The following is a 22,146-nucleotide window of genomic DNA, read 5'->3' on the forward strand; positions in this document are numbered from 1 at the left end:
CTGCCCCTGAACTTACCCAGCATATTTCTTATGACGAGAGCTGTATGAATACAATTTAGATAGTCAGTGAACCATAGTATCTGCAGGTTTGCTGAGGCTGATAGCTTTTCACTGTCTGGTCAGTATCTTTCTGTCTCAAGGCTGGAGTTGCACTAGATCCTTGCTATCAGCTGAAGCAGAAAGAGTCTGCTGAGTAGAAAAAGATAGTGAGCTAAAACTTTAACAAAGCTGTAAAAACACTTTGAGTAATTTTGCTTATTAGCCTGACTTTCTGAAGGTCTATGAAACCTTGGAAGGCTTCAAAGGCTTCCAAGGAAGCAGGAAGCTCACATGTTGTATTAGCTTCTGGGTGCACTGCCCGGTTGTTAATAGTGTGCTGTTGTCTCGTGGAGTTCAAGAATCCTGAGCTGGTCTCTTCCTCAATGGCCCAGCCACCCCCATCCAGGTACGGAAGGGGATAACATGCATGTGGCAAACTCCTGCTCAGTGGAAGAATGGACTTTTCAGTGGGACATCAGTGGAATGCTTGTGACCTGGAAGCAATATTGAATGTATAAGAAAATTTAAAAAAAAAAATCCTTTCTGCTGGTTTGGTAAAGTTTGGGTGAGTTCTACAGAAGGTCTTCACAGCCAGTAGGAATACGTGCCACTGCCATGCACTTGCTGTGGAGTCCTGCCATGCTGAAGTTCCATAACTAGCAGCAGTATTAATTTGATCCCACTTATTTCTTCTCACACAAAGTCTGTGCACTTACAAAAAGGTACTGAATAGCCTGAAGACATAAAGAGTTAAAAAAGAGGAAGCGTAGAGCTAAGTTATGTTTTCCAATGCGGCACATGATTGCAGCTCACTTTCCTGTGTTGCGAAAAACAGAATATAGTCTACTTTCAAAAAACCAAAAACATGCTTGGGCAGTATTTTCTTAAGCCTTATCTGCTTAAGTAACTAACTGGTGAGATAGGTGGTAGATAAAAGAAAGCTGGATCTCCAGGAAACCCCAACATCCGAAAATGAACAGATCCTATCACACTCCCAAATGGTAGACACTATCACAGCATTAGGAGGTTCTTATTTACTCTGGGAACCTGGCTGCATAGGGGACCTGCCTGACATTCAGGTAGCAGCAGCCAGGTGACAAGTACCGTGTCCCTCCCTCAGTGGCACAAAATGCATGCTGAGTGGGGACAATGTAGCTCACTAATTCTTTCCACAATAATATCTCCTGAGATATGGTCAGCGCAGGTTTGGATTAGGAAATACAAAAGCTCAGTATCATAGCTTGTTAAAAAATCGTGAAAATCCTGGAGACTCTTTCTTTTCAGCAAAGTTTGAATTTCCACAGGGGAAATAAAATCAGTAATTCTTGATAAATACCAAGCTTAGTATTAAAAAAAATTTGAAGGTAATAAAAATAAGCAGCCTCTCTGTTTTCCATTAACAGGTGTCTGAAGCCTTGTTGAGTCTCTTACTGGCACAGAGAGATGCTAAATGCAGTATTTTGCCACGATCATGGGATGATTTATCTATGGAATATAATTTTTTATGCAGCTGTTATACCTCAAGCGGTAAATAAGGCTTTGTCTGTGCTCCAGGATTGTGCCACTTTAAATATACCACTGTAGTTAAAGTAATACAATCCATTGGTTGTTGTTACAGCCTTGTAAAGCAGCATTCAGTCGTGTAGTAATCCCTGTATAGCAAGGGGAACTATCTGTGGTGATTTTCTACTGCATTGCACTCTGAAGTTTTTATTAGTGTTGCAGTAACAGCTAAAAGCAAAAAGGCAACCAAAACGTTGTGCTGGGAAAGGTCTTGAGTGCAGATAAAGCCAGATCAGAAGATTGTGAGCAGCTTCAGGTACAAACTATGTTTTCTTGTGGCCAAGGATAATGATAGCACATTATGGGCTGTATTAAATATCATTAACGATGACAAGTGTGGCAAAACCATTTCACTGAGGCAGGAAAATATAAGGTTTCTGACAGTAGCATCAGCAGCCTTACCACTGAGCACAGAAGAATTTCTGAGGATCCAACTCCTGTGCAGAATAAGACCATTCTATGTTTGCTAACTATCAGCGGTCCCAGTGTCACCATGTTAGGAAGCTGCTCCTGAGAACTAAATAGAAGTCTGTGTCATTGTAAAAATTTGCTAAATATATTGCAATAGTTGGAGTATAGTATTGGTTTTCTGATTTCAAATAGGCAGTGAAAACCAATTCTTGCCAAGGGTTTCCGATAAGGATTACAGCTGGGTAAGGATTATTTTAATGCCTGATTTTGGAAAAAATCAGATTCACTTAAATTAATTGCCTTTTTGCAAGGCAGAGCAATTTAGAGGACATCTGCCTGGAAAAATTCTGTGGGTTCAAGACAGAAGTTATTCTCACAGCAAGGCAGGCATCAACATAATGCTAAGTCCAGTGACAGAAAGTCTTTAAACAGTGTGCCCCACACATCAAGCCCATGATCTGAATGTCACACTGTTGGATGTTTTGAAAAGGCTTCCTTTTTTTTCCCCTCCAATGTTAAATTTGGAATGGCTTTGATTTCATCCTTATGTAAGTAGAGTTATTATTTAGAATCTTAGTTTCTCCTCTGATCTTATTTAGGATTCTTCATTTCTATATCTGGCCCTGCTATTAATTTGCAAGGGAGCCACAAATTCTCTGTATCATAATTGACCCATCTCTAGTGTGGCAAGTAACATTCCCTGCCTATCTGACAGAAACGTGCCAGACTTAATTAGCAACAGACAATGTTTTCAAAAGTGACTAGTTAGAGACATCCTGTGAAAATTGAGGCTCATAAAGACTATCAGGTTGAGCCTCTGGATACGCATTCACACTTAAGAATTCACAAATAAGTTGTTGAAAACAGTTGGTGCTCTGATCAGATGCATTTTAAAAACACTGCTATGTATCATAGTGAATAAATTAATGGCTACTTTCATACACATATTCTGAAACCTAACTCTTTACCTTATTCAGTGCCAAAGACTTGAAATCCTACCTGCCCTTGGATATATTCCATTTTCTCTTGCAGAGAAGGGCAAATTCTGCCAGACCTACTGAGGGTTACCTGCAAAATCCAGAGGTGAAACACTATGGACTATGAGAAGAAAGAAATTTTAAAACTTAAGATTCAAGCTTAGATCTGCTCAGGATTTTATAACTCCATGCAGGCATGCTTGTGTGACTGCCAAAATCTTTCACTGTGAAAAATATGTATCGTGATTTCATCACCAAACTGGAAGCAGCAGCCATTTGCACAGCACACACAAGTGCTATACAGCTGTTTTCAGGAGGGATCTCTTGCTTGCTGACCTGATTTCAACTGGTGTCAACTCAACACAACACTGTAAACTTCTTTGGATGATTAGGAAACATTCCTCTGAAGTATGCGAACAAACATGAGCTGGAAGCACTGTGTTGGAGGTTATCTTACAAATGTAACATCTCTGCAGTGGGACTATATAACTGTGCTATTTTTTCTTCTGTCAGCCGCCTGAATATTAACAGTTAGTTGCAAACATATTAAACATCTCCCTGAATGATTCTTTTCTCTTGGAAGGAGCCAGACCAAGTTATGTGGTCTATCAACCATAAGTAAATCGTAAATCAAACCATAAGTAAAAAATGTAAGAACCAATCTGAATTCAGTGTGGATTTTGATGTAGTGAGGTATGATAACTGGGGAGACATAAACTCTTTGCAAGTCTTCCACGGAATGTGAACTTGAAATTATGGAAAGTCACTGGAACCAAAGGTGCCTTCCTCATCCCTTGAAACATTTGCCAAACATGCTAAATGTGTGGCTGTATTTAGTAACTGTATATTCCTCCAAAATCTCAGCAAGTTTTGTATGCCCTGGAAGGATTGTTGGATTTGTAGCACCTGCATCTTCAGAAGATTCCCTTTGACAGAACATACTCCATCCCCTCCTTGCTCCTAAGTGTGCACCAAACTGCAGAGAGCAACTATGTACACTTTTGCTGGGTTTAGTGCTGCTGGGGCTCTGGGCGCTGGAACACAGAGGAGCAAAACTGCGTTTCCTGACTGTCCCAGCTAGCCTGCAGCGTGGAGAGGGTTAAAAAAAAAAAATAAACCAGTTCAACTTCATAGGGTTAGTCAGTATTTCAAAATGTGTTTGTGGCAGCTTTGGAAGAAGACCCCAACATATTTAAGTTTTCATCGATGGAAACACTCGTGCTGGTGTGTTCCAGCTGTTCCAAAGTCCAGCTGTTGGCCTAAGTATCCCAGCCCTGGTAGATGATTAAAGAGATGTAGGCTCTGGAGCATTTGTCACTCCTGACTTGAAGGCAGTGCAGCCAGCAGGCTGCCATGGGGGTGGCAGACAGCAAGGCAGGCAAGTCTTGCACGAATCTGGCCTGACAAGCATGAATCTACCGGATTTTTGCTAACCTGGACCCATGTAGTGTAATTGTTCAATTTTTAAAGAACTGGCATACTCTGAGAAAAATAAATTCTCACCAGCTTCTGTTTTTTTACATCTTTCTTTACCACTCTATCCCCCTCAAAGAAAAGGCATCAAAACTGTAGAAAGGGAGATGGGAGAAAAAGGTGGCGATAACAAAAAGGAGTCTGGGAACAGGCTGAAGAGGAATAATGATACAAAAATCTCAGTTCCTGCTCCTTTCTGCAGAGGAATAATAAGAATGTGCAGGGATAGAAAAAAGTAAATAAAGGCCAGGTTAAATTGGAGATCAGTGAAAACAGCAGCAGGGCGGAGAAATTAAGAGGATGGGGTAGAAAATACAGCAAAAGAAAAAAGGTGGAGAGTGGAAGGAAAAGGTGGAGAGTGGAAGAAAAAGGTGGAAGCCAACCTGATTTCCTTAGTTTAGCACTTGGGGTTAGCCATAGTCTGTACCTCTACTTCATTCGCTCCACGCTTTCCACACTCTGCAAAAAAGTAAAGCTGTGTTTTACAGAAACTCATTTCATGGCAAGTATCCCCAGAGTAAATCCATCTTGTGCTTTGAGATTATTAACGAATTTTCCTTTTTAATTAGAGATTATTCACAATCCAGAAGAAAAAAAAAAAAGACTGAACAGGTTTGCACACGTCATCGAAAGTTTAACAGTTACTATTTCTAAAGCACTTGTCTTAAAGTCTTACTGTTCTCTCAAGTATGGTGGTGGTGTTTTGTTTGGGAAAGAGGACTGAAGGGAACTGTGTATAGCAGATAGATAGATACCATTGTAGTAAAACCAAAATATAATCTTTACTAAAACTGTGCAAGGTGCTGAGGTATCGGTTCCTTTTACATGTGCGCAGACCAATTTCTGGGGCCACTTCCAGATTTTTTTCTCTTACCACCTGAGTTCTTACCTCCAAAATTCATGCGCACTGTTACACATGGAGAAAGGTAAGCATTTTGGTGATATGGCTGTATCATTGTTAAACAGTGTAGCCTGTGTGGTCCCCCTGTGCATTTCTCAGCACATAGGCTTCTCCTTCACCATTCCAACTCAGCCAGAAGAACTGGGTGAGGAAATTAGGATGTCCCTTTGCTTTTCTTTTCCTGTCAGATCCTGGTGTGATAACCAAAACCTGATTTGCATTCCTCCACATTCATGTGGCTTCTGCCACAAGTATAATTACTTGATGTACATCTCACTGAAAGATTTCATATCTAAGATCTTCAAAAAGTCTGTCAAGGAGAAAGCAATAGAGAGGAAAGCTGAGAAACTCCAATGTGGTTTTAGGTCAATGTGTAGTATGAATGTGACAAAACTTTACTGATGTGCAAACACTTATGTATGTAATGGTAAAATGTGAACACCTAATACCAAATTTATTTCATTATTATTCCCTCTCTGTCTTTCTTTTTGAGTTTAGCCTTTCTTCCTGTAACAGTATCAATTATTTTTCAATAGTGTCTTGCATTGCATTCTTTCTCATCTCTTTTTCAGTACTACCCTTTTCTCTTCTAAATCATCAAAGATATTTTTGTTCTTTTACCTATTGTGGCAGAGTCTGTAAACACAATCTTACAAAGAGAATTTCTAAGTGTAAGCATTTGTGATGCATTTGCACTAAAAGCTTTGAATTGCTGTCTTTGATAAAGCTATTTGGTGTGATTATATTGTTTTGGAATCGCACATTCAAGTGCACCTCTCTGAAAAATGAATTTTTCAAACTGTAGTATATTGCATGTCTCAAATGAGAGAGGATTATTTTTAAATACTGTGTAATCCATGTAAGCAATTATATTTCTATCCTGAAATTCATACACCAGCAATTAAGAGTGAAATTTAAAGTCCAGTGTTTAAAAACCAACAACTCCTAATCTGAAAGATGTATCGAATATAAACAAAGTTAATAATAATTGTTCTGGTTTTCATTCTCTTAAATTGCTTCCATGCTTTGAAGACTGCATGGATAGATATTGCAGGCAGTTCTTGTATTGAACATGACGAGCACTCTGTGTGAGTGCTGAATAGCAGGTGTAACAGCCATTGATGGTTGTAGTATATTTATTAAGCAGGAATTGAAAACAGTATTTCCAAATACAAATTCAGATCTCATAGACTGGAATTTAGGTGGGAGCAACTATACTTTTGGAAATTCAATGGTGTCTTTAAACTGCCATAAGTAGTCAGGAAAAAGTGTATTCAAGTCATCAAATAACAGAGGCCCAGAAGTATAGGCGGCTATAAAGTTACACGATGTATTGATCTCAGCATCTGAAGCATGGGCAGACATTCTTTTCATAAACCTTTGCAGCTGAAGACATCAGTACACTGTCACAGACATCACAGTACCCACCAGTTCCATCAGTGGAAAGGATTACGTGAGCTTTCTTTAATCTGTTTCAGTCAAAATCAGACAGGTTAAACAGTAACTGAAGTTGAAAAAAGTTAATCCGCTATGTTTAAGTTGAAGTTAATTACCAGATTTTTTTCACCAGCCATCTTCAATGACAAGACATCTAGAGAAATTAAATATAGATCCTCCCCACACTTACATGTTAACAAAATATATTTCCTTATTCTCACATATCATCAGTGTGAGCCATTGAACACCGTGAGTCTCATAATGTCTATTGATTTTCAAAAGCACCTTCCTGACGGAGCTGGGCATCCTCTACTGAGAGTGTCAGCGGGCCTTTAAAATCATGCTTCTGCAATGATGATTGCTTAGCCATGTTCTCAAAAGTCTGGGTTTTTTATAGCAATGTACTGATTTGACTCTCTCCTAGGTTGATATCTGCTGTTCCTTTCCTTTCTCTATGTACTGATGGTTTTAAAACAAGGAACTGAACTGCTTTTAATAAAAAAGCATGCTTTGTTTGAAATAATAACCAAATCACTTACAACATGTAACAGACACTAGCCTGTCTTCTCTCCAGTAATAACTCAGTAGCATACATGCTGCCTCATATTTAAAGACAACTTAGGGTACTTTGTTATAGGCTGTACAGTGGTTTAATACTGTGTTTTACTCCAGCTAACTAAGGAAAGCCAGAGAAAAAATAAGGGAATCCATGATTTCCTTCTCTTTTTGCCCACGTACAACGTACTTAACCTCTTCATTGGATCTCTTTGAAGGACTGTAGGAAGAAAGTACTAGATGAATTCAGTGACAGCATTTTAGTACAGCATTAGTGAAACTCATAAGCAATCAGCTGAGTTGGGCTGTGTTGAAATCTGGAGGTGTCAGTGCCAGAAGATTGGTATCTGAGTACATCCCATGCCTTTCCTTAGGTACCAAGCAGCCATAACTTTCGTGGACTGGTGTGAAGACTGGAGGTGCTGAGCACTTCTGACAAGGCAAGCCATTCTTATGTTGAGACTCATATCTGGACCAAGGATTCTGCCCTTTGCTAAGGTTTCTGTGTACTACTGCACTAACATTTGGAGGCTGTAAAAATCCTAGAGGCAGAGATTGTGAGAGTTAAGCCTAGATGCATCCCCTTTTTCAAACTCTGGTATAAGGGTACAGGGAAAAGGAACAAGAAGGAAGAGAAAATGGAGAGTTCATGGCCCATACCACTGAGTGAAATGCTATCCCAAGCACCCGCTGACTTCTTTGGAAACTAAATAAAGCAGTTTATGTGACCTGCTGCTCCACACAGACTGTGCTTTCAGAAGCTGTGCATGGATTTCCCCAGAATTATTACTAAAATATTGACGGTTTGTCATCTGCATTTGACAATCAAAGTTTGGAAGACCTGATTGGAACAAAATGTGTATGCATATGTCTGCAGACGAATATGCTTCAAACAGCCATATGATGAGGGTGGCCTTTAGTCACTTTTATGTCACTATGCAATACAGTGTACTGACCTGCCTATTTCAAATTAGGGATGAGCCTCATTCCCAGGGGTTTTAGATCTAGAATTCTTATTCAGGCTCCTTTTTCTTCACAAAGGTTTCAAAAGACCAGAGAAAAGAAAGTAAGAGCTCAACCTGTGTTGTACTGGCTGTAGTATCCAAAGAGACCTTTGGTTTCTTATTTCCACAATTAAAAGTACAACTACAGCTACTTATTTACGCTTCCTTATGCTGAATTAGATCCTAGCAGTAGCATTTTGTACTACTTGTAGCTTGCTAATTTGATTTGCTGGGACACCAGTTAAAGGTCATTACAATGGTTAGATGCAGGTGACATAGAGGCCCTATTGTAGTTGTGTGCCAGATAAAACAAGAAGCAATATGTGGCTTCACACTTTAGAAGATGCATATGGCTTCCACATTAACTGTCAAACATAAAAGAAAGCTTAAAGAAGCTCCTGCACTTGGGAAATCAAGTCAGGATCCAAACTTGCCCAGAGCTGTTCAGACTCATGGTTTCAGTTCACATCCATGTCTAGAAGATAAATCCCAAAACCCTGAAAGCAAACAAGATCTGCGTTTGGATCATGCTTGGTACAAAATTTCAACCAACCTGTCTTTACTTTACTGCAAGAATAAGAGGTAATTTAGAAACAGTTCTACTGTACCTATTCCCAGATTAGGAATGTAACTTCAGTTTCATTCATTTTAGGGAAACTGCTGACAACAGAGGACATTGTACCCCGTACGCCAGACATCCCCGCATCAGTGCCGAGCAGAGTGGAAGGATCACTTACCTTGACCTGCTGGCAATACTGACACCTTTCATAAAGACTGAAAACTCCGTTAAAAACCATTTCTAATGAGAAAATATTGGCCATTGCAAGGAGAAGCATTTTCAATTCTGCCAGTTACTCCCTCAGTCAAGCCACACAAGGTACTGTAGACAGGGTCTGTAGTGAGTCACACAGTTTTCAGCTTGTGGACATTCAAGTTTGCAGCTGAATAAATAAAGTTATGATGTTATGCTCTTTACTGTACCAGTTTACAAGGTGGAAATGTGTATGAACAGATGAGAGAAATAAAATGGGTTTCAAGATGACTATCTGAAACTTTCTGTTATCGACTTTTATGTGATCATCTGTTTATGAGAATTTTATATGGACGTACGATCTGGGTTTCGTATGATCATTGACCCATCGCATGAAAATTTGTGAGATTCCAAACATTATTTTGTAGACAAAACTGAAAACTTCAAAGTATTTTTTTTCCCTTTGTAAAGGATGCTCTGCTGGCTCTAGCATTCAGCTCTCATTTTCTACCATTATCCTACATCCAGTGTGCCAAACTGTGCTTTTCTCAGGTAGTGCTTCCTCACTCCTGTGTGTTGAGGACTATCGATTTTGGAGACATAGCTAACTATTCATTGACATAGAGCCTTGAATTTGCCTCTCCCCAAATTCCAGGAGAGCAGCCCTAATCTCTAGGTTACAAAAGTCAGCTTCCTTATAGCTCATAAAGTTTTACACAATGTGTTACAGCTCCATCAGGAGAGATTAAGAGACTATCTGAGCACTGCAGTGGTTGGAAAGCTCTTCAGTGAGGTGGGAGATCTACTGTCAATCCCCTGTTCTGATTAATATTTGCTTCTACAAAAGATGCTGACATCTTTTCCTGGCTTCTCTGAAACCAGTTACGTTGGATCGAGGATGAATTTAGAGCAGAAACTCCGCCATCACATAGTACTTATATATGTATTTTAGAACACTAACCACAGTCTACTAAATGGACTTGAATATAAATGAACTGTCACTATGGGAGAATAGTTGAAATCATCTTGGATGTACAGATAATATTGTCTCAACTGTGAACCTGCTTTAGAATCTCATTTCGGTCTGTACCTAAAAATCTATATGTCAAAACAAAATATCCTGAGTGCCATCTGCAAACTATAACATGACACAAAAAAGCCATCTTTCTATATGATAGAACTACTTCTAATTTTCCCATTAGACCAAACGACATTATAAAGAATATCTGCCAACAATGTGATATAAAACTGTACCATGCATCATGAAAAATAATTGCAATTCAATTACTCCTGAATTATAAAACCGTCAGCTAGGTGCAATAAGACAAAAACCTTAGAAAAACTGCTTAGCATAGATAATTATATATGTTTGAACAAAATCCCCGAAATAAAACGTGTGGTTTGAAGGAGCAGGGTAATCATGCCAAAATAATTTTTATTTATAGCAAAGGTTTGAGGATCAGCAATTTTAAAACCATCTCCCTGGAAAAAAAAAAAAAAAAAAAAAAAAAAGTAAATTAGCAAACCTTTCTCATTCATAGAGGGCATACCCAGCAACTGGGCAAGAAAATATTTTTTTTTCCCCTCTGTCATTTTCTTGCTTAGATTCTGCTTTGGCAAAGTATTTACTGTTGCTGCTCAGAATCACAGAATGGTTGAGGTTGGAAGGCACCTCTGGCAATTGTCTAGTCCACCCCACCTACTCAAAGCAGTCATCTACAGCAGGTTGCTCAATGCTGTGTCCAGGTGGGTTTTGAATATCTCTAAGGATGGAGACTCCACAATCTCTCTGCAGAACCTCTTCCAGTGTTTGATGACCCCAGGAGTTTTTATTTATGTTTAAATTGAGTTCCCTTTGCTTCAGTTTGTACCCATTGCCTCTTGCCCTGTCACTGGACACCACTAAAAAGAGCCTGGCTTCATCTTCTTTGCACCCTCCCTTCAGGTATTTATGTAAGCCCACTAATAATATCCCCCGAGCCTTCTCTCGTCCAGGCTGAACAGTCCCAGCTCTCTCAGCCTCTGCTCATATGTGAGGTCCTTCAGTCCCCTCGGCATCATCATGGCCCTTCACTAGAGTCACTCCTGTTTGTCCATGTCTTGTACTTTCTTGTACTTGCCCTAGTACTGTGGAAAAAGCAATGGAAGTTTTGCTTCCCATCAGCTCTGTGCTTTAGCCATGCTCCCTGCTTCAATAGGAGAGAGAGAAAAAAAATTACACTGGGGAAAAAGAAGGACCCAGGGAGAAATGGCTACATCAGTCTTTTGTAGGACAAGCAGAGAAAAGAAAGCTTTTTTTGGACGAGGTCCTGTCTGCACTTTCCACCAGGACCCCTTGGCCATTACTGAGAGAGGGATTTGATTCTCTTCTTTCCCACATCATTGTTAATTATGGAAATGTTAATTAAGGAAAAATAAACAAATACAGTTCTTAAAATACAGTTTTTCCCTAAATTAAGTCTCACCCTGGTCTTGCACTTTCACAGACAAAAGTTGCCATGGAACAAGACAGACGTTACATCTATCCTGCAGCAGGGCAGAACTGGGCTAAGGTTCCTGGTTACATCTGGCTGAAGTGCAGAAGGTTTTGTATGAAGGTTTTGCAAGTATACTTATGAAAGGGAGAATAAAATTATTCAAACAGAATGTGGTACCATAGCCCCAGAACTTCCCAGAGAGTTTCTCATATAGTCAGTAGTTTTGATAACATTATTTCATGGATGCTATTTTTCAGACATCAAAGTGTACTTTTATTACGTTTAAGAGATCTTTATTAAACATAAACAATTTTATTTTAGTAGATTTGCTAATCTAACAGATTTCATAAATAAGTTTTCTCAACCTCCCAATGACTGCATTTCAGTTTCTCAATTGACCTTTTACATGATTCCCAGAGCACTTAGGTTTTGTGTGTATTTGTTCTTCTGGTAGGTAGTCAGACAAATATTAGTCAGCATTTTTAATGATGCTGCTGAAGTTCTTCAGAAGCATCAGATACATGTTTCAAGTGATGTGACCTCCAAAAGAAGCACTGTCATATTCTGTCCCAGTTCTTCTTCAAGACTGTCTGCACAGCAGCCAGAGTACTCTAAGACTGCAGTGACAGGCAGTGCAGAAGTTGCTAAAATGGTTGTCTGAGGTAACATTTTAAATAGAAGTTTCATTATTCATCTATGAAATAGGATATAGGACATAGGAAATAAGACATTGTCCAAAGTAACACCTAAAGATTAAAAAAAAAAAAAAAAAAAAAAAAGACAAACGAGAACAAAAATGTTGACAGAAAAAGATAAAGAAAGTTCATACTATTTTTCTTTTTTAACATGGACCTTTGCTTTACCCCTTCTACAACTAAACTTTGTCCTTACAGCTATTTTGAAGTCCTGTGAAGCACATTCACAAGCGGCAGGTCATCTCCAACCTGTACAAGACCACATCTTCTAGAGCTTAATTTTATGCCTCAAAAGACTGGTAATTTGCATTTGTTGATTTTTCCCCTACTGTAGATGTAACTGCAGGGAAGGAAAAAAAAGAAAGAAGGATATACCTAACGCCAGAGTGCCTAGCCCTTTCTCTGAGGCCACACGTTTGTGCTAGATGACAGCAGGCATGAGCAGTACGTGCAGAAAGCAATAGTTAGCTGCCCTTGCTGAAGGATATCCTGCAGGGATCAAAATTGGGCTGGGAACTGCATATTATGTATTAAACTGAGCATTCCTCATATGTGTAAGAGAAGTAAATTTAAGTGGTGATTTTGAAAAGCATGAAGTCTAGTCTTAGCCTGTGCTTTTACCACATATCTTTTTTCTGTCGCTTAACTCTTCTAATCAGTCACCTGGAGCTGTAGCAAAACCCTTGGTGCCAGAAGCATTCCTCCAAACTTATTTTTGCAGCATTTTCCTGCTTTCTCCCTTTCTATCATTCAGCTTCGAGCTGTGTTTCTTTTCTGTGGCTGCCTGCTCAGCCTGCCTTGGACCTGTGTTAACACCATCAGGCAGCAAACTCCAGGCATGTTTGCCCCTGTTTGGCAATGCTCTTGCCCAGAGCTTTTGCTCCGCTTGTCTTCTGACTTTAAAAATGCAGTCCTCAGGTCTGTGGTCATTCAGCCAACTTCGCAACCCATACAAGTCAATGGGGATCCTGGTGCTAACTAGAAAGATTTGACCCATGTAATTTTTTATTCACAGTGTCAAAATTGTTGTGTTGCATTGTCAGTCTTGTCCATGCTAATTATGTTTCCGCCCCAGATATTTAGCAGGAACCACAGCTGCTGCTATGATGAAGGGTAACACCTCTCACATGTCCTTTAAAAGAGTAAGAGTAAAGCTAAATTAAATCTGCTAAAGCATCAGAAAGACTGACCCTTCTAGACATAAACAGAGGTCTAGAGCCACTACTATCTTGTAGCCAGAGGAACTGTTGTGCTGGACCCTGAAGTTCTGCCTCTTCAATTTCAATAAACTACCCCTGTAATAAAAATAATGACACCTGTCACTCATCAGAGAAAATTAGGAGAAGATTTCAGTTCCAACCTGTGCAACTTTATTCACTTGCCTAATGCTAATTTATAGGTTCCAGTATGAGTAGAAGTAACCTTCTACCTTGGTTGACAGGCCACCAAATAGCAGCTGTTTTATTAATGGCCAGACCTCTAGTGAGCTGACACTTATGCGAGAACAAGCGTTTTTCTAAACTTCTCTCCAAGATCTGACTGTCCCATTTTGAAAGCTATCCTTTAAAGAAGAAATTTTTTAAATTATACAATATCCTTACTGGCAGACAGAGGTATTGCCAGACGGGCTGGATTTTGAAATAGCAGTTATTTTGGTGCAGCTAGTTTCTAGCTGCTTCAGTATATATAAAGCTCTATACATGTTAATACAAATAATAGTTTTTTATCAGGCATTGTGCATCCTACTACCTTGTGTATAAAGAATAAATCAAATGAATGCCAGGTGATTCAACCAGAATTGAACTAAAACCATGTGGAGCAATTAGAGAGACAACCTATAATTGCTGCAGAAGTGATCGAAAAAATAAATCAATAAAAATCATATTGTTATATGAAGTTGCATATTCTCTTAGCATTCAACATGTTAACTCATGTACTGATTGTGATCTGTGACTATCATAACTACCACACCTGTATTAGCCACATGCAAAGGCAATTCAAAAGTAACAATGAAAATCACCCACCTCCTCCTTTCTATGGCATTTATAAGGCTCGGTCAATTACTCTGTTTTCCTAGCTTGTAATCCAAAATTAAGGTAAATGAAACCACATGAGGTCTAGGATACAGCTGTCGCAGCTAGTAACCCCGCTGTTGCTACCGGTTGTCATGATATGATTCACTTTGAATTGCTAGAACCCATGAGAACAGGTAAACTTTGCACTCTTTAAAGAAAAATAATTTGTATGAAAACAGACTATTTTACATTGAAACATCTATAGGAGCTAGAGTGTATTTATCCTGATGTTTTCTATCTGATTCTAAAATACAGTTGTATTTCCTTAAAAAAAAATTCTTCATGAACAGTTGGGTAAGAGTAGCTTCAGGCAACAGAAGATCCACGTGTGTATTAGTCCTGTTTTAATCTGGGATTGGTTTCATTAGGCTTTGATAGAGGAGCTAAACTGAGTTATAACTGATTTCTAGTTTGGATTTCTCTGGTCAATTCATCCAAATGAAGATCATTTTAGCTGTCATAGATCAGAAGACGGAAATAGTTCTTGATGTGCTACAAGTCATAATGGTTTTAATCTCAAACTGGAAACCTCTGAAAACTGTAAGTTCTTTTCTGTGGGCATTCTTGCTTTAGACTCATAGTAGATTAAAAATACATATTTCAGAATCATTATTTTAGGGAGCAATCTATTGCTACTTAGGTTTATGCTTCAGAGTTTCTAGGCTTTGTGTTTGAATCATGATTACTTTTTTTTTTTTTTTTTTTTTTTGAGGTGGTCTTGGAATCTATCCATACTGGTTATATACTATTGTGCATCTGTTCTGGGATGCAGAAATTGTCATATACTAAATAGATCTGAAAAGGTAATGTTTAAGTAGTTATACGAACAGATGGAAACAAACAGCAGAGTTTATGCTCAAAAAATGCTGTCAGGGGCACTGAGAGCTCTGTTTAGAGAAGCAGACCTGATTTACCACTGCCTTGTAACATGTATGCATTTATGTTTGTGCAAAATAAATTCAGAATGCTTCCCATTCTTAGTTGGGAGTATTTCAAACAGGTGTTAGTGATCTTGATGAGCTCCACAAAATGGAGAAACTGATCTGGGAAATCAGGAAACTTCTCTGTGGATAAGGTAGCAGGAGCATTATAAAGCACTGTAAGTTTGGTTCTTCCTGATTTCCTTTCAAGCTTGTAATTGCTTTTGGTTGATATGAGAGAACACATCATCTGTGCCCTTGCCATTATGATGCATTGTAGCTATGGTGCAATATCTGGCTAGAGAAACAGTTAGGTTGCTTTTAGATTGCCTTTTCTTTTCTTTGCTAGTAGTTCAACTTCCTTTCTTTTAAAACTTGCTTTTCTAACTGAAATGTAGTAGCATTATTTTTATAATTAACTTTATCTGAATTTCAACCAAAAATAACAAGAAATTTAATAATGATTAGATATTGTTAACCTTAAAAAAAAAAAAAATCTTTGCTTGCAGTTCTTCACTTGTTGCCTAATTACAGTATCAGATCATTTTAACCAAATTATTTTCTTGATTTATTATTTGAATTCTGCTGAAATGTTAGCTTTCATGTGCATTTTAAACCTTTATCTTTAAACATACAGGTAGAGTTGCACGTAGAGCATTGGATTCACATAATTTAATAGATAATATATTTCTGGTGGAAAAATCTTGTTCACCCCCAAATGAACTAATTAAATAAACTTAGAATTGTAGAATCATTAGGTTGGCCATGCCCACTAAACCATTGAGTTCCTGAGTGTTGCTAAATTCAGAAGCTGAAATGTTGATAATAGCTTTTTGATTTTATTTTTTTTTTAATACTCTTTGATCCTATATGTAATGTCACAGAAGTGACAAGTGCCCTAAGAAATTGTAGTAGCAAAGTGTGGAATTCAAAGTGAGAGTCTCACCACTTTGCTAATTACAGTGGAGGAGAACAGAAATATACCTATAACTTAAGCTGCTCTACTCAGTCGTAGTCAAAAAAGACAAGCATGCCTGATGCAGACAGAAGAGATATACAAAAGAAGCAACTTCTGAGCAACACAGCTGATAAGGAGCAAAGACGATTGCCTGGGAGAAGCAACCATGCTGGAAACCTGTCTCAATCTCAGAAGAAACTCCAAGAGGCTGTTTGTGTGCTGCTGGTGGAGCTGTGCGAAAGATTCACATTCTTTGGCATTGTTTGCAACATGATTCTCTTCTGCACTGTCAAACTTGGCTATCGCAACTACCAGGCAGCTATTGTCAATATGTGCTTTGTAGGCACCTCCATGCTGACGCCAGTACTGGTTGGCTGGCTTGCCGAGTGCCTTGTGGGGAGGATCAAGCTTGTGTGCGTCTGCATGTTTCTACACTTCCTAGGTAGGTGACACCCTGGCGACTATTTCGTGTTTTAGTAATTCTGTTGTGGAAATAGTTCTTGAGCACTGTGTTTGAAATCTAAGGAGTTTTCTCCAGTCTTGTGGCCACCTTCTCTAACAGCTAATGACTTCATTTCTCCTCTGTTTTTGTTTATGTACTTCTGTGAGGCAGTGCTTTGAGTAAGACTAAGGAACATTTGCATGTGTATCTTGTGGATAGTTGGTGCACAAACTTGAGTCCTCTAAAGTGGCTTAGCTATTTGGAACATGGATGGTCAACTCTTAAAATTGGTCCCTTTAACAGCCATCTAAGTTTATTAGTGTTTAGCACAAATGCGAAGCTGTAGTCAGAGAGACAGTTTGAGAGAGAGTTTGGAAACTGTTTCTCAGCTGTTGGTAGTAAGGCTTTATTGTATGTAAAGGTATATGACTGTTGTATTTGGACAAGAGGGAAAGATGTTTTTAAGCACATACCAGTTTAACCGAACTGCCTTAAGTAGAGAGGCTGTATCCTAATACCTGTATTGAGAGCCTGCTTTCTGTTAGCACGTTCTGAATCTTCCCCGTGTGTTATTCTGGAAATCTTTTACAAAAAGCATTGGTCAAACTAAGTATAACTGTTCTGTAGCAATTGGTGCATCTCACAGCTGGTGGTTACTCTGTCAACTTAAACCAGGCTGACAGAAATAATCTTTACTTGGACCAGTGGTTGAGCATAAGCAAGTGTGATTTCTGTAATAGCCAGCCACATTGTTTTTTAGACACGCAAAAAAGTGAGGAAAAAATCAGAGTAATTCCTGAAGTGTTCTTGAGCTGATGGCAAAAACATTATGCAAGCAGCCTAGAAAAATGATTGCTATTATGTCCCACTGTTTCTCCCATGGGCTTCCGGTTTGGAATCTCCTGCTGCCACTTGTCCTTTCAATGAGTATCTTAAAGTAGAAGACTAGTGACACAAACAGAGTTTGGTGTATTTGGGTATTGTTTTAACCAGAACTTTTTTTTTAGATAGATCATTAAACTAAATTCCTGACATATTAGGGTTTGATGCACAATCATGGCTAATGTTGGTGGTGTTGACACATTGATATATTTTGAGTTTAGTCTCCAATTACAACTTGGAGAACCTGTAGATGGTTATATCTGAAAGACTTGCTTTGCAGACTAGAGGTGGCAAGTGCAATTCATGGCAGTATTCCTATAGGTAAAGTTTATGAAAATAATGTATTTTCCACTGCAGCTTCATGGAAAAAAAGAAAATTTTCTATACAATTTTTAAGAACTTGTTTGTTAGATTATGATTCCCATTACAAGAATAAAGATGATGCAAAAAAGGCTGCACTGCACCACTGTTCTGGGGTTGGTTTTTCTTTGGTTGCTTGGTGGTTCACCAAGTGAAGTTACATGTTTTAACTAGTGCCCTCAAGCAAGTGGAGAGGTACTGCCCTCTATACACAGGCAATGGGGAAGGCCAGTGAGAGGAGCTCTGTTTCCAGAGTGAGCTCTTCCATTGAATGAAGAACCTGACTCCTAACAAGCATTTCAGAGGAAGGTTGCTTTCTTGGAGGCCCTTAGTGGTCTTGCCTTACTGTATATAGGAACATCCAGAAAGGTTCTGCCTCTCTACAGAATTAAGACTCTCCTTCTTTGCACTCCTCTGTTGTGTACTTTTGATTTTTCATCTGTCTTTTCAATATAACTGCTTAAAAAAAAAAAGTCTTATTCAACAGTCTGATTCTAATCCATTTCAAATCACAATTTTCTTTCCTGTTCCAGGCACAGCACTATTACCTGTTGTGGCATTTCCCTTTGAAGATATTTACATTGACAGACGACATATACTTCATACGCTAACCAAAAGGGAGCAGAAAATAATATTCTATTTTGCACTACTCACAGCTAGTCTGGGAATAGGAGGCGTAAGAGCTATAGTTTGTCCATTAAGTGCATACAACCTTGAGGACTGTGGACCGAAGGAACTTCTTTCTTTTTTCAACTGGTTGGTAACTTAATCTCAGCTAAATGTCTCTTGGGTATGATAGAGCATTGCCTTGAAATTCACTGCTGACTTACAAGGCAGATTCTACAGATTGTGGGTTTCCTGTTTTGTTTTTAACTGTAAAACATTTAGATTTTAGAATAGTTTTCAAGAATTTCTGAAAAAACTTTTCCTAAATTTTTCATTTTCCTAGGACCAGTAGGTGAACACATATTTTGGCCTCCTACAGAAATCTTCAGTCAGAATTAGGATGAACTGATTTGCCCAAATGCTCAAAGACTTGTCAACCTAGTTGCTGTTAGAACAATGTATTCCGTTTGGTTTTCTACCTTTATCATGTCTATCCCTTTAGGATATTTTGCTGTTACTCCCTAAGAGTGGCAAAATTTGATGATATATTAGAATTTACATCAGAGTAAACTTTTAGCAATGACAGGCAGCAGAAGAAGCTGATGGTTTGCTGGAACTAGGGATTGCTACTAGTCTCTAACTGTGAAGCTCAGTGGTAGGGATCTGCTGAATTGTTTCAGTTCTGTTGCTGTGAAGTTTTGACATCAGATAAACCATTTGACATTTGGGGGTTTTGTTTGAATATTTTCAATTTTTTATGAAAACTTTGAGGAAAAATTGATCCTAAAATGGTTCTTAAAATTAATTTTTTTCATGTTAACTCTTTCACTCGCTCAGTGCATCAGAGAGGTCGTTTTTGATTATATGTTTGCCTTTACCTCCTCTGTAGCACTAAAGAGTGCTATATACATTCACCTGTACTATCTGGTTAAACTGTGGAGTGAGGACCAAAGAAGTCGCAGTGGGCACCTCCAGATTCCTGCTTAAGGCAGGATGAAATAAGCCCTAAACTGCCCCCTTTTCTCTCCTTTCCCTATACATGCACAGTTAATAAAATAAAAACTGAGCGTATTTGCATATTAACAATGCAATGCTAAAGAATCAATGAAGATCTTAGCGAATCAGATCTCATCTCCTTTGGGGATGGCTTTCCTGGCTATTCTTTTTTCCTCCAATTATGTTAATATCAAAGAGTTTTGAATTAAATCCAAACTTCAGTGAATAAGTCAGCTTTACCAAAGGTGGATGAGACCGTTTAGTTCCTCAGAGCAGATTCTGCCTCCTTGACCTGCCCATAGGAGAGAAGAAAAAAAAAAATCCTTCCTTTTTACTCTATTTGGAGTTTTAATCCTTAATTAGCAACATAATTTTGATTAAATAAGACTCTGGGGGATTAAGAATGGAGAGCAATCAGTTGTTCTGAGAGATAGCTCTGGAGAATTTATTGTACTGTGGTCTTAGCCGTTCAGAATTGTGTTTAATCAAAGTGACATCTCTCAGTGTTGATTACAAAGGAGATATAATACGAATAAAAAGTTCCTTGGGGGAATCCAGATGGGTCAGTTCTTGGAACTTTGGAAATATCAAGAAAGGCACATGTACAATTAAAAAAAAATTTATAATTTTTGCAACAGCATCCAAGGAGGGTCTGTTTAAGTGCAATCTCAAGATTTAAAAAATGGAAGTTTCATTCTTAGTATTCTTAATCTCATTAAAACCTCTCAGAATATAATCACTTTTTCTTGGTAGGCTGTTTTCTCTTGGTAGGTGCTTGTCACAGAATTTAATTTTAAAATAATAGAAGACGAGATGTGTGCATACTCTTGGTGAGTTTGAGTCTGTCTTCCTAGCCAAGTTCTATTTAAACAGTCAGAATTACTGGGGTAAAGATTGGGTTAAAAGACCCTGTAATTACCTGTTGTGTATTCAATCCTTGAAGATTGCTTTGCACATCTAAGGTCTGGTTCTAACCCCTACTATGAACTATGACTCTGACCTCTTAAATAAACAGAATGTACCAATGCTAAGTGAAGAAGGGATTTGGATTCTGCTGGACTATGTTTCCCTAAGGACTTCTGCTTTTCTAAGGTCAAGGTTACAGACTGGTACTATTTTTGCAGCAGGAGAAGTAAATTCTGCCTGTGGGAGCAGAGAATGATAGCAAAGGGTACAATCCAGACTGGGGATGAGAATTAGCAGTGTTGTGTCTTGTCTTACCGATCTGCTGTTTTTTTAAAAAAAAAAAAAAAAAAAAAAAAAAGCCAAGAACATGGGACCAGTAGTATTTCCCTTCCCCCCCTCTATTCATTATCCTGGAGACAATTTATCTGACTTTTAAAATTTTTTTTTACCCCTTGGGGAGTTTTTTCCCCCACCTTTTCTGTGCAGAGAACTCCATAGCGATTTTGAAAAAATTTACCTTTTCCTACAAAGCTGTGGTATAGAAAGATATATAGCTTGGATACTAGTCCATATGTGGAATATCTCGGTCTGAGCTTGGATAAATTGAAACTTAAATTGTGAGAGCTAGATATGCTTAAAAAATAAAAGCAAATAATATTTCAAGTGACAGGAAATCTACTGAGTCTTCAAAATTAATTGAAAAAGTGACAAAAGGTCCATTTTAGAATACTTTCCTATATTTTACTTGATCTGAGTGTCTCATTCACCAGGTTTGTCTCAATTGTTACATTAAGGAAAACTTTTTGAACACTGTACAAACATAAACAATACTTTTAAATAAGAAGTCACCTGGATGTTACTTCTTTAAAGTTACTACAATGAATACATTTCTGTAAAATGTTACAATAAGATTATTAGCTTTTTATGCGCATGTCACAATAGCATTTAAATTTGTATATGGACTGCATTCTTGAAATGAACCTCCCCGTTGGCATTTGGCTCTCATTGTGAGGAGACCTCAAGAGTGCTGAAGCTCCAGGAAGGAGATGTTCCCTGCAAAGTTGGACGTGATGTTCAGTTTGATGTATCTATCTAATTCAGCTATGCCCTACTAGGATCTCTGAGACACTTTACATAATGCAAATCCAAATATTGTAATATGAGATATATGTGGTATATAAGAGGTAGCAAGATGTGTTTCTGTTTGTGTAGTTTCTGGTCTGCTGCTGTCAGTATGACATGAGTGAATCACAAATTCTGATGTGTGCTTTGACGTTAGTTTATCTTTCTTGTTTGGCCCTCAGGGATTGCTAAACCACATTGGGGTTTTTTTTCTTTTCATTTCTGTGAGAGGACAGGAGCTTTACATTTCAGTCTTACAGTACTTTGCTATACGGTGGTGAAAAACAAAAGCACTCTCCTGTACTCAAGGGTTTTCTTTAGAGGTTCCTACTTCCAGTGAAACAATCGTAGAGTCATGAAGAGTGTCAGGACTTTGGGTAGCTCAGACACACTTCTTTAGAAAGCCTGGAAAACAGCCACTGAAACTTCTATCTTTAAACAATTCCTAACTGACAATTTTTTAAACTTCTACAGAAGTTCTAGCTGAACCAGTTGTGTAACTGTTAGGGTTTTTTAAAAAGCTTTAGTTGAACAGGGGTCAACAAAATCCCTCCAACTATAACGTCATCACAGAGTAATGTAATTCCAAAGTGGCT

General features: G+C 38.4%; 1 protein-coding gene across 1 annotated transcript in view; it reads left to right on the forward strand.

Annotated features, from left to right (window-relative positions):
• The first annotated feature begins 16,308 nt into the window (after nucleotides 1-16,308).
• Nucleotides 16,309-22,146, forward strand: part of SLC15A5 (solute carrier family 15 member 5) — a 34,330-nt gene continuing 28,492 nt past the window's right edge. The window contains exons 1-2 of the mRNA XM_086466948.1: nucleotides 16,309-16,678; nucleotides 18,454-18,676. Coding sequence (XP_086323074.1) covers nucleotides 16,309-16,678; nucleotides 18,454-18,676 — 593 coding nt within the window. The remainder of the gene's footprint in view (nucleotides 16,679-18,453; nucleotides 18,677-22,146) is intronic.

The sequence above is a fragment of the Leptosomus discolor genome, chromosome 1 (genome assembly GCF_034619465.1).
Source record: "Leptosomus discolor isolate bLepDis1 chromosome 1, bLepDis1.hap2, whole genome shotgun sequence".
In the NCBI taxonomy this organism is placed as follows: domain Eukaryota; kingdom Metazoa; phylum Chordata; class Aves; order Leptosomiformes; family Leptosomidae; genus Leptosomus; species Leptosomus discolor.